Genomic DNA, 12,014 nt, shown 5'->3' with positions numbered 1-12,014 from the left:
GATTTGTTTATCCTTCTATCAAAGATCCAAGTTCATAATGATGGAAGAAAAGAACAAAGTTATGTTTACTAACACAACACTTTATATTTTTAAAGAAATGGATAAACTTTTATTTTTTAGAGAAATGGATACAGTGAAAAATTATTTTGTATTATCAAAAGTCAAAAATATTTTTAGCATATGAGAATAGTCGAAATTATCGAAAACTAGAATCAATTCAGCAATATCTGTAAAACATGGAATGGTGGATTGGCAGATGAAGGTCGTTCGTGAAAAGTACATCCATCTCTTCACCCATCCATCGCAAGGCGGGCATGAGCGCTGATTTGGTGAAGGGGGGGGGGGGGGGCTTCCGCCGCGGAATGTTTGGGTTTCGGATCCTTACGGGGGTTTTGTCACCTTTGCGATCAACCCCACGACGATGATGCTCCTCCTCTAGACTCGAGGTTTCGCTGCGAGGTGCGAGTGATTCTTGTCAGGAGTTGCGATTTTCCCAATCGGGATGCAGAGTATGTAGCGCAGGGGCTTCGTTCGGGGCACTTGAGGATCGATCGCAGGCAGCGATGGCCACGGCCTACGGACGCAGACTGTGCTGCGACCTAATTCAGACTCACTTCGGCGAATTTGTACAGGTTTATGCTTTCTCTCACCTCCCCGAAGTAGGATCGGACGTTATCAATTCTAGCGTTGGCTTGAGTGCTCGCTGGAATTGTGTGGTTGTGTTCTGCTTCTCATGTTTCTGTCTACCCTGACTTCGTGTTACAGTGCGCAATTTGTGTGTCCATTTGCCATAGGACAAAAATGTCTGGTAAGTGCGTCTTCTAGAATTTTTTAGGGTTTTGAGTTAATGAGTGATTCTTAGATTTGATCGGACTTGTGGAGTTTGTCATTGATGTTGTGTGTGTTTATTTGAATGGGAAGTGGGAATTTGGCCGTCTGTGTGGAATCAGAAATTGTGACTTGCTTCCTCGTAGTTGGATGGGGGCAGCTGATTGAGAGCCTTTCCGGTTTGCACGCATTGTTATAAATGTAATTTAGAGTTCTGCCCATGTGCATCATAATATTTGCGAGTATTGGTCATTGTCGAGGATTGCAAATATGGGCATTTATACACCAAATCTGAGTTAGATGTGTGGTGGTGAACATTGACAACAATGTTGGTATAGCACTTATTCAATTAGAACTCCTGCGAACTTTGTGGTGTGTGTACATTGCGGTTCGGAATTGAATTCTGGTAGATCAACATTGGCGTTAGAATTGGTGTTGTTAGTGGCGTTTTGTTTTTTACTATATTTCTCTAACTTCGGGGTGGTTTGCAGAAAGTTGTCAAGTGTCTAGTTTACCGCGGCCCGCTGGCATTGGCGGACATTGCCCGGTTTTCGGAGTTGAACCCTTCGACGCTCAAGAGTTCCCTGCTTGTTCTCGTTCAGCACAGTTGCGTCCAAGCGTACAAAGTCGAACACGAGGGTGAGTTTAATTGTAATTGGGTATTTTTCCCTTCTTCGGGAAGGATTACAAGCTGGAAATTGGGCTTCATCCGATTCTGCCACACCTATTGTTGATAGGTTTTGTCAACAGCCTTTGCAACACGGTTTACTGAAAACAATGGTTTTCGTTGCAGGTGTTGGCTCAGCACCTCCACGTGTTTCAACTTCGTATGTTCCGTTATGTGACAATATTCTTCACCGCATGCGCTTTCCGAAATTTCTCTTAGCAGTGCGTGAAGATTTGGGCGAAGAGGTTGGGGTCATAATATATTCTATCCATACTTGTCTCGGCTTAAATTAAAATTTAGGTCTAGGAGCTTTGTAAGTCAGATAATCAATACTCAATAACGTTTTTATATACATTCTTATATTGAGAGAACGCATCGTTTGGTGGCATGATTCTGTTTTCTTGCCTCATTTAGGTTCTTTAAAATTAATGGTTTTTGTGCTTTCTAAGAGTTTTTCAAATTGGACATAGGCAGAGTCGTTGGTAGAGGGATTGCTTGAGCATGGTCGGCTTACTTTGGAGCAAATCACACAACGGACTGCTGCGAAAGCTGGAAAAAGTAAGCCTTTAAAACTACAAATGCTCTTTAAAACTGAGTTTCACAGTTCGCAAGACTTAGTATATTCCCCGTAGTCATCATGTCGCTAAGAGGATGGTTTTATATTCCATGATCAGCGGAAGCAGAGGTGGTGAAGGGGGTGAAAGAAACGTTTGCAAAGCTGGTGGCCGCACGCTTCATTGAGAGATGCCCAGCTGCTGAACCTTCTTTGCAACCAAAGGATTCTAACGTAGAACCTCCAAAGAAAGTGCCACGCGGTGCTGCCGTAAGTTCACACACTACTACAACAATTCTGAGGTTTCTACCGTGAGTATGCTCCGGTTGGATTTAAAGCATAAGTTCTTGTGGCACACTGTTTCAATATGCGGCATGTACTAGCTCTGCCTTCAGTTCTGACCTCCATACCTGGTTAAACAGAAAGCGCGTGGACCAATACTTTCTGCGCAAGACACTGTATCTGAAGTAGTTCAGCGCATCCTCAAAGCTGCAGCTCCGGATGAGACAGACAGATTTCGATTGCCAATATCCATGGCTGGCATGAGTGCCCCGATTGTGGACAATGAAACGACTGATCCTAGTTCGCTTCCGCAGAAGGTGAATGACATTCTTAGTACTATTCTTTGGTGTTTCATAGAAGCTAACACTGTTCAGACGTTGCAACAAAGTCTGTGTACATATCTTTTGGATTTTTACATATTTATTTACCTTTTCTGATCTTAACATAGATGGAATGCAACATTCTGTCTCTTTGTTCTTGTCATGTTAGCTTACTACTCTATCTTCACTACATAGATCACAAATATGTCAACTGCATTTTCTCTCTTCCTGCAGGAGAATCAGACTTGACCTTCATTGATTGGTGGTGCAGAGGAAGTTCGAAGCCCTTAAGATGGATTCGAAGACCGCTGCTGCAGTTGATGAGAAGGAAGTTTTATGGCGAGTTAATTTTGAGCAATTCTTGCGGAAACTAAGGCACCAGGTGATGACTGACGTCATTTTGAGCTTAATTGAGTTCAAAAGATTGATTGCGTAGTGGTGAGGGATGTATTAAAGCATTGTTAGTCATGAAATGCTTTGAGAATCATTGAGGTCATGTTAGTTCATGAATGCAAGTGAGACTTTAACGCACGTCTTTGTGCATTGACTAAGCAAATTTCAAGTATGAAATGATCTGGATTTTTCTTGAATGAACTATGTTGTAATACAGTGCACTGGGCTTGGCTAGCATCCTTAGTAACTCAAGAGGATACAAAATCACTACTTCGAAGATTGATCATGACATGGGTTGTTATTTTGGCAGACATGTGTTGACATGGTTAGGACCAGGCTCGACGCAGGAGCTGCTATAATTCTAAGCGCGATGCTTCAAGCAACAGGGAATCAAGAAACATCTGCTAGACAACATCATTCAGGTGCGTATCAATGAGTTGACAAAATTATGATCTCTTAAATCTACCCAATCAAGATGTCAATTTTCTAAATGTTCTTATATCAAAGTCACTGATATCACTGAGTACTTTTGGTGCAGTTCCCCTTTCCATGGATGCTATTACTCAAGCTGTTCGGTCAACACCAGACGGCCAACATATGACTTTAGAGCGCATTCGAGGTTTAGTAGCACAACTTGCTTCTGATGGAGTTGGTTTTCTCGCTAAAGCTGGAGAAGGAGGCAACAGTTATGCTATCAGTATCCTTGTGACTGGAACTTAAGTTGATCCGCTGTCGAGGTTTAGTTGGAAGACTTACTGAATGATGCTATTGACAATAAAGTTACTACCCAAATAGCATCATCTGATTATTACTAACTACCATTTTACTAACTAGGAGGTTAGACTTCCTACATCTGTTTGCAGATAGTTTTTGTCTGTCTGTTCAGGCTTTTTCTTTTGTTGATTTTTGAAGGGTTCTCGCTTAATTTTATTAGATATGCACAACATCATAGAAGCGCGCCAAAGGAACGAGGTAAAGTTTCCGCCGGCGAAATGTGCGGCATTTTTTCATGGTTGTCTAGCATTGGTGTTTTCCGTTACCAAAGTTCATTTCTTAGTTTAAGTCGATATTTTACGTTTTGAGTTAGACGATGCAAATCTTACAAGTACTTGTCGAGGACCATGTGTGCAGGTGGAGGGTATAGTTTTGCAGCGGTTTGGGAGGGAATGCTGTCGTATTTATAGACTTTTGGCCATAAAGGGACAACTCGAACAAAAGCAAGTGAGATTCACTCGGCAATTTTCTCTTGTTACTACAAATAATTGGATAACACTGTCAATGAGCTTAAGTGGGCTTTGTTATTTACTTTTTCTTCCAGATTGGAGAAAGAGCGATGGCTCCAAAAAATGTGAAAGAGTTGCTTTATCGTCTTCTTAAGGAGCAATACGTTCAAGTGCAGGTGTGTTCTGGTTGTGTATTTCCCGACCTGTTTCTCATGGGCAATTTGTTTTGTTTTGTATTTCGGTTTATTTATTTTGTTTTTTCTGCCATCTTAATCTCAGATTCTGCGTAGTAAAGCTTTTTGTTGGGAAAAATGTAGGACTACTCTATCTACTGCCCATGCATTCAATTCTGCACATGTTTACGTCATTATCCCTGTATCCTGTTGGTTCGGATGACAAAGATCTTGACCTGCCAGAGTTGTTGATTGAGCAGGAAATTGCTAAAACGTCTGAACATATAGCGAGCAAGTCTATATATTTGTGGAAAGTGAATTATCGAGCTGTGCTGTATAGAGTTTTAGATGACTTATACCACGCAGCAACAAATTTGTGCCTTCGGCATGCACATGAAATTCAGAAGGAGCAAGAGGTAGGATTATTTATGATTACTATCAACACATACACACACCCCCCTCTCTCCCAGGCAGCTCCGTCGCGCATCACTTTGGTTGGATAAAGTTACCTTTTTATGGGTGTGAGTATGTCCCCAGCTGGTGCCCAATTTACTTTACAGCTGACTTTTCATATTACAAAAAGAACTGACTTCGTCCATCTTATCGGTGAATGGCTTTTTTCTCCCCCAGGTTTTGGGACTTGTGGACCAGCTAGATGCAACAAGGGATGCAGGAGACGGTGCGCAAGTGTCGCATGTGACATTGACCAGTGCCCAGCAGGATCAAGTAAAGCGTATTAGCCGAATCACAAAAATTTTAGATGCTTCATTGTTAAAACTCGATGATGCAATATTACTTTTCCATGATTTTTGAGGTCATATGATTGTGCCACGATGTGGTACGGATGAATATTTTTGCTCGCTTTTTGCGTGCATCGAGAGGTCACCGAAATCTATAAAAGAATATTGTGATGTGACGTTGCAACAGTTGTTTCACAAATTGTAATGGGTTTTTATCAGTATGATTACACAGCATTTATCTGAGAGTTTTCCATCTTCATTGAATGTGGTTTTGACGTACAGTGTGGTATATGTGCAAAGTCTAATGTAAGCTACTAGTTTTTCAATATTGGCATTTCAAATATTACACAGATCATCATAATTACGTTCATTCCATAATTTTGATGGGTTGAAATTCTCGCACTCCTGAAATCGCTGCTACACTGAAAAGGCCAGACTGGCTAAAAGATAATTGCTTAGATGGGTTGTAGAAGTGTTGTGGTCAGTACGGTCATGTCTGCCAGTTCTTGCACTAACTATTACACATTCCACTTGAACTTGACTGCCTTAACACTGCTCACATTCCCTTTCATTGGCTTTATATTCAAATATATTGAAGAAAAGGAGAACCTAAGGTACACGATCTAATATCAATTCGTCAACTACCTGATAATGTGCATGATTCTAGGTCAACCAAAGTCATTTAATAATTCTATACATAAGGCAGTTGAATCCTGGAAATACTGTACAAGTGGATAACTAATTTTCCAACCATTTTCTCATTTACCAGAAATCAGATCTTGCAGGCCTTTTGGATTACTTGTGATCGCCCTCAACATTTCCTTTTCGATGAGCAATTTTCTGCAAAACGAAAGGTAACAATTTAGCTAACTTGTGATTTATGTCATCGCTGCTATCTACTGCTTCCAACCTCCAACAGCATCCTCTACACTGCGTTCCGAGCTAGTCATAAAAAGGTTCTCTTAGAATATCCGCATGCCACAATCGAATTACCACAAATATCTGTAAAGATTGAACAAGTGCATTCATACTTAAGCTTAGAGTCTAGCTTGAGGATATCTGATATACAGCCTCGTTACGTAACACGTACACAATATGTAGCATGCAACAACTCACCTGCTTTAACGCCTCAATATATTTGCCAATCTGCTTAAAAGAACAAAAACCACGTCACGAACTTTTTCACTTTATTCAAAAGCTGCGAGGTTGAGCAACAGGGATTCTGGTACTTATTGCCAGGCAACCACTGAGAAAAGCTTCTCTTCTCTAAAATAAACGACATAATACAATAAAGTAACCACGTGAAGGAAAGAACTTCGATAATAGGATAGTAGACGACCGCCAAAGAAAAAACTCTGACGACCCAACATCCTTGGCAATATTTACAACTAAGAAATCATTGTGTGCTACATAAAAAACTTGTTCTGTGTTATACCAGATGTAATCCAGGATGTAAAGCCAGAGCTTTCTCGAACCAAAACAGTGCAGCTTCTAGTTCTCGTCGAGCGGCATAACACAAGCCCATACCTGCAACGGTATAAATTATTGTTATTACTATTATTACTGTTAAACATACTTCTCAGAATAATCACTTCAAGAAATTGTTATTCAAACAACATATCTTTAATTACAAGAAGCAAAATGATAGACACATACCACTCAATGCACCAAAGTGATAAGGATTCAACTGAAGTGTGCTGTGACAATCTTTGATTGCTTCGTCATATTCCTGCACGAATTACTCTGTCAAAAAGCTCGCAAAAGGCCACAAGTTTGCCTGGACTATAAGCAGAAACCAAAAGAAAAGGTTAACAGATCAAATCATTGAAGAATAGATCGCAAAAAGAGTTTGCACCATCGCTCCAATTTGTATCTACCAATCATTGTTGGTAGCTCTGTATTCCTTTACCTCTAGTAAATAGTTGACAGTTGCTCGCTTGTTAAACCCCTCTGCAAATGAGGGCGCTTCACTTATGATCTGTGCATGGATAGAGATCCCATCACCACGTAACTCAATTAATATTGGATAGATTATGTTACTTAAATTGGAAAATGAATTCAGGCACATCTTTGCATAAGAACTTTTCATATGGCAGAAGTTTACCCACCTCAGTGAGAATGTTTTTTGCCTTCCTGTATCCATCTTTGGTCATCAAAAGGTCAATTCCATCCTGTAAACAGAGATGTCCAAACTCAGCGCAAAATAATCACGAGTATTTTCAAAGAAAGTTTAGTGATAAATCTGCTAATTTCATTGAAATATCGGAGGGCTACAAAATATGGCCATTCTAGTGAACACACTAAATCTACGTGCATTGCAGTGGAACAACATTTAGTAACAACACAAGGACTTACTTGAAGCTTCCGATCAATGTCCTCTCTTCCAGATCGCATAAATATTTTCCACATCGCCTGAATCGTCATGTTTACCAGATGCGCGTAATTGAAGTCAAAAACAGCAAATAACGGAGCCATTTCATATGTAAAAGCCAGGCCATATGTTAACTGCGAAACTATATTTATATATTGTATTTTCTCACTGTTTAACACAAATATTCCACCTCTTGTAATCTTATAAACTCCTACAGACCATAATAAACGTAAGGTACACAATCAGATTTACCACAGAGCTGAACAATAAAACCTGCAGAAATTTTCAACAATACTTAAAAGCAAACAAAGTTCCAGAGTGAATGAAAGGGGAAAAGAAAAATTGTAGAAATAAAAAAGAGGGAAGACAAGAAAAGAGAAGAGAGCAAGGAAGATGAAGAAATAGAAGTGTGAACTTGCACCTTCTCAGTTTGCTCCACTACAAGAGGGTTATTGTCACGCAAGCCTTCGAGTAATACAGGTAAGGCACGGTGATCACCTAATTCACCCATAGCCTAAACAAAGAGTGTTAATGTTATATCGTCCCAAGAAAAAGTATGTGTTGATTCAATCAAGGACGATTCAACCATATTCACGAATAAGGAAGTGAGCTTTATTGAGTATGCTACGTTCAGACACGAAAAACTGAAGATATCTCAGATCCACGTGCCATCTATAGAAGAATATAGCAAACTTACTGCTAAAGCCGTCATTCTTTGCCCCAAGCTGCCACTCCTAGATCGGGCTGAATAAGTCAAGAGAAACTAGTAGTACACAAAACGAAGCTCTGTAAGTACGATTACTCAAAGCGAGTACTGTCCATCACTAACAATGACAATGCCCATAGCAACCTCGGATTACAAAAAGTGAAACTGGTGAAAGCAAGAGGGTATAATGTTTCAGAGCAGTGACAACTTCTACTGCATATAATGCTCAACAAATGCATACTCTATCTTACTCATTCTCGGCCTCAATGGCGTCTTCCTAGCCAATCACAAACCCAACGAGAAACACCAGGTAAAGTATAGTCCTCGAAGGAAAGAGAAAATCACAAATTTGAAACAAACAAGCAAACAAACAATCAACTCATATTTGTTTTAAGTCACACCTGCTCCCCAGGTGTTAATTTAGACTTCAAGCTAGTCAGCTGGTCTCGTATCCTGACAACCCCAGGTCATGTTGGTCATAAGATGTTGACAGGAGATTCTTGAAATACCAGAAATAAACATCAATTATCTAGTAAAAGAAAAGTGAAAACAGTTGCAGCGTATAGAACGTAATCATATGCTTATCTGCTCTCGCAGATAAGTTCAATATATCACTACAGATATTTTGAGAGCGAGATGTGCATCAACATGAAACATAGGGCATCCAGGAGGTCACTAACACAATAACCACCTCGAGGCCTCAGAGTAATTCTCCTCTGTTACCGCCACGCCCAACTGCCTGGTTATAAATAATTACAGATCAGTACTCATACTAAGACTAGGACCAAATATCAATATTACGGGACAAGAAACCGAATACCATGTTTTAATTGGATGAAAAAACGCACAAGCCAATTTCGAACCATAAGCACTCTTAAATTTACCTCTCCAACAATTGCACTCGCTCCCATATACCATTTATTGTACCATTGTCCAAATTAGAGGTCTCCCGGATTGTCTATCAGGATAATTCAAGACAAGAACATGATCAGAAATCGCCCCAAATACGAATCTGCCTGTAAGGTGAAATTTCGAATAAGCCGAAACAACATGTGTGAGTGTGGTAAACAATGACTCAATTTCAGGAGTATACAGGAACAATGTCAAGTGGATAATTCATTATGAAACAATATACAGAAGTACTTCACGAAAAGTACTCACATCAAGACTATCAGCTCGACAAACATGAGCCGGTGTCGGATTTGAAGTGATCCTATATTTCAAAGAGGTTGATGCTCCCGCAAAGAAAGACCTAGGTTTCTGAAGTCCAAGAAGGAGGGCCAATCAAATATTTAGTAGTTGGAGTGGGGAAGCTCAAAGCAGCTCTGAGAACGAATACAGCGAAGACAATGCGATTGAATTGGAGATTGTTGACTTCGGCTTATTTGACTATAAATAAAGTCGTCATTCAAATACCAATGCAGGCTGTTCAGAACAGATTTGGTGAAGAAGCACATGCATAAAAAACCGCAGGTAATTGCTATCAATTTAACCTTTGATGCGGACCCTTTATCACGACCCGCTGCTGGCAACTATATTCTCTACAATTTAAGAAAATTCATGACGTCAATGGAACCATGGCGGGAACTACAAGACTATACATCAAAAAAAAAAAAAAAAAAAAAAAAAAAAGAGAAATTCACAATAGAGAGCAGAACCTCAGAAAACCAATCATTTCGACAAGAACCTCGCAACTTCATCTTTGTCGTAAAGTCAGCTGCTCTTCTCGTACTCGAAATTCCCTTTCGAAACATCGGCAGAGCCGGCATCACGCTCCTCAACAAACTCTCACTCTCCATTCCCGTCAAACACACTAGAAAAAGAAAAAGAAAAAACAACAACAACAAATCAGCAAAGCCAAGACTTGAACGCAGCTCGATCGAACACCGCACGCCAGAAATTTGACAACATAACAGAACTACACCAGTCCTGCATGCCATCTTCGACCAGAAATTCGACTAAAATTTCAAATTCTCCCTCACAATCACCCGCATAGCACAGATTGCACAACAAACCTACAAACCCGAAGCCAAATTCGCATAACCGAAACCATCTCCAAATCTATCACCACCCTACAAACACAATTCTCCCACGATTCCTTGCAATTCCTAACAATGCTCCCGAGACGCCGCACAAATCGAAGCAACCACGAGCAAACCTTTCGCCTCAGGTCGGGCATTTACAGCCTTGATGCCCAGACCAGCCATGCTGGACACCAACTACCGCCTCTGAAACGAGATCAAATTGTTGGCAATTCAAGCGAAAACGAACTCTCAAACCAGACGAGCTGCAGGTGCTACGACATTCCTCGGAATTGGTTCAGGCACTCCGGAACATTCAGCCCCGATGGCGAGGAGCATGGGCGTGGGCGATGGCAGAAGAAACAGGGCAGGGAGCAATGGGACCTCGGCCTTTGCCTGGCGGGGGGCAGGGGAGGGGATGGCAATGAGGAGGGCGGGGAAAAGGGATATTTAAGCGCGTGTTCTTCGTCCACGATGGCGATGGCATCCGTTTGTCCGTTCTGATCGCGGGTGAGGCTGAATCCCCGGTCTAAAGCCGATGCACGGGCGACGTCGCCACGGTACACGTGGGTGGTGCCCATCCTGCTCCTCCCCCACCCGCCCACCCGCGATCGAACCCGGGTCTTCCGATTCGCATCCTCCCATCCCCCAGCTGGCTTCTCCCTTCCTTTCTTCCTTCTTTAGTTCGTTCGTTCGTTCGTTCCAGCTTTCTTCCTTGATCTTTTCATTAGATTTTGTGAAAGAGGGAGAGTGTAGGGAATTGCAACAATATTAATGCCAATATCCAATTGTATTGGAAAGAACATTGTATATGAACAATACTAAGCATATTAAAACATAATTAATTCCCTCCAATCAACTTTGGTAGAACCATTTACTTTTACTTTTACTTTTTACTTCTTTTTTCTTTTTTTTGAGTGTTCTTGTGCAAAGTTTAATTTTTCATTTGTTTAAAGGAATCTGAAAAGTTCACCTTTGTGGTCTTGTATTACTGAAAGGTGGTGAATATCCATGATTTTTTGTAATTTGGATTGATTATATAAGTTAACATTCATGTATATGTTGCATAGAAGTAGAAGTATGTAGCAATACATGCTATCTCTTAAATAATAGTATTAATTTTTTTCCATCCATATTGAAAAGGAACACCTATATGGTAACAAAAATTGTTTATAAATGGTATTTTTTTCAAATGGTAAATAATTTTAACATCATTTTCTAACAAAAGTATTGATATATAATGCCAAAGACAACCATAATACCAACATGCATATTCCTCAATGACACAAGAAGAAGCATCACCATTCATAATCGCAGATTAAATCTATTTGAAAAATGTAAATAATGATACAAAAATGATTAATGAATGTTGTGTGAATTTCATTTTAATTAGAAAAGTAATGTTTTTATATATATATATATATATATATATGTATGTGTGTGTGTGTGTACAAAGATTTATTTATTTACAACCAGATTCGACTTAGACATTTGACAACTTCAGCCATGGCCAACAAAAAACTATTTTGGCAGTTCAAATTCATTTATTTCTTTTTTTGAACATCAGAGAGTTAATATCTCTGTGGTAGGTTTTCCCTTCAGACAGAAGCATTACATATATTTTTTTACAAGCACACAAAGGTGGTTTTTGTTACACTGTGTAGATAGTTAAAGGATAGAAAATACATGGTATGTGAAGATGACATCATCAAGTGGGAAAAATGTCTCCCAAATTGA

At 40.1% G+C, this 12,014-nt stretch overlaps 2 protein-coding genes across 5 annotated transcripts; one reads left to right on the top strand and one right to left on the bottom strand.

Annotated features, from left to right (window-relative positions):
• The first annotated feature begins 370 nt into the window (after positions 1–370).
• Positions 371–5,363, top strand: LOC112293444 (uncharacterized). Its single transcript, XM_024542845.3, has 14 exons — positions 371–632; positions 1,320–1,467; positions 1,622–1,740; positions 1,966–2,053; positions 2,170–2,318; positions 2,471–2,647; positions 2,922–3,032; positions 3,354–3,465; positions 3,582–3,740; positions 3,978–4,015; positions 4,175–4,264; positions 4,362–4,442; positions 4,700–4,855; positions 5,070–5,363. Exons 1-14 carry the CDS (start codon positions 564–566, stop codon positions 5,250–5,252), a joined length of 1,680 nt encoding a protein of 559 aa, XP_024398613.1. The 5' UTR covers positions 371–563; the 3' UTR covers positions 5,253–5,363.
• A 234-nt stretch (positions 5,364–5,597) lies between these two features.
• LOC112293445 (uncharacterized) lies at positions 5,598–10,689 on the bottom strand. 4 transcript variants are annotated; one of them, XM_090256920.1, is made up of 15 exons: positions 10,272–10,689; positions 9,915–10,069; positions 9,418–9,516; positions 9,141–9,214; positions 8,948–8,995; positions 8,658–8,709; positions 8,248–8,313; positions 7,972–8,064; positions 7,535–7,591; positions 7,288–7,350; positions 7,089–7,157; positions 6,836–6,908; positions 6,615–6,706; positions 6,296–6,328; positions 5,598–6,019 (listed from the first exon to the last, which is right to left on the bottom strand). In XM_090256920.1, exons 2-15 carry the CDS (start codon positions 10,053–10,055, stop codon positions 5,975–5,977), a joined length of 1,005 nt encoding a protein of 334 aa, XP_090113046.1. In that variant the 5' UTR covers positions 10,056–10,069; positions 10,272–10,689; the 3' UTR covers positions 5,598–5,974. The 4 variants fall into 4 exon arrangements, with proteins under 4 accessions (XP_090113046.1, XP_090113047.1, XP_024398614.1 ...); XM_090256921.1 differs by having other exon boundaries at positions 6,296–6,325; XM_024542846.3 differs by having other exon boundaries at positions 10,415–10,689.
• Positions 10,690–12,014: the final 1,325 nt, after the last annotated feature.

The sequence above is a fragment of the Physcomitrium patens genome, chromosome 16 (genome assembly GCF_059467195.1).
Source record: "Physcomitrium patens ecotype Gransden chromosome 16, ASM5946719v1, whole genome shotgun sequence".
In the NCBI taxonomy this organism is placed as follows: Eukaryota; Viridiplantae; Streptophyta; class Bryopsida; order Funariales; family Funariaceae; genus Physcomitrium; species Physcomitrium patens.
The sequence above is the reverse complement of the archived record's forward strand: the minus strand, read 5'-3'. Positions and strand labels throughout refer to the sequence as shown.

Bases quoted from the DNA above. Each gene is read 5' to 3' on its own strand.
- LOC112293444 (XM_024542845.3), top strand. From the start codon at position 564: ATGGCCACGGCCTACGGACGCAGACTGTGCTGCGACCTAATTCAGACT. The intron at 633-1,319 runs GTTTATGCTTTC...GGTGGTTTGCAG, and splicing joins ACTTCGGCGAATTTGTACAG to AAAGTTGTCAAGTGTCTAGT. The intron at 2,648-2,921 runs GTGAATGACATT...TTGGTGGTGCAG, and splicing joins CTAGTTCGCTTCCGCAGAAG to AGGAAGTTCGAAGCCCTTAA.
- LOC112293445 (XM_024542846.3), bottom strand. From the start codon at position 10,463: ATGGCTGGTCTGGGCATCAAGGCTGTAAATGCCCGACCTGAGGCGAAA. The intron at 9,215-9,417 runs GTGAGTACTTTT...TTATCCTGATAG, and splicing joins GTCGAGCTGATAGTCTTGAT to ACAATCCGGGAGACCTCTAA. The intron at 6,909-7,088 runs GTAAAGGAATAC...TAATTCGTGCAG, and splicing joins CTGTCAACTATTTACTAGAG to GAATATGACGAAGCAATCAA.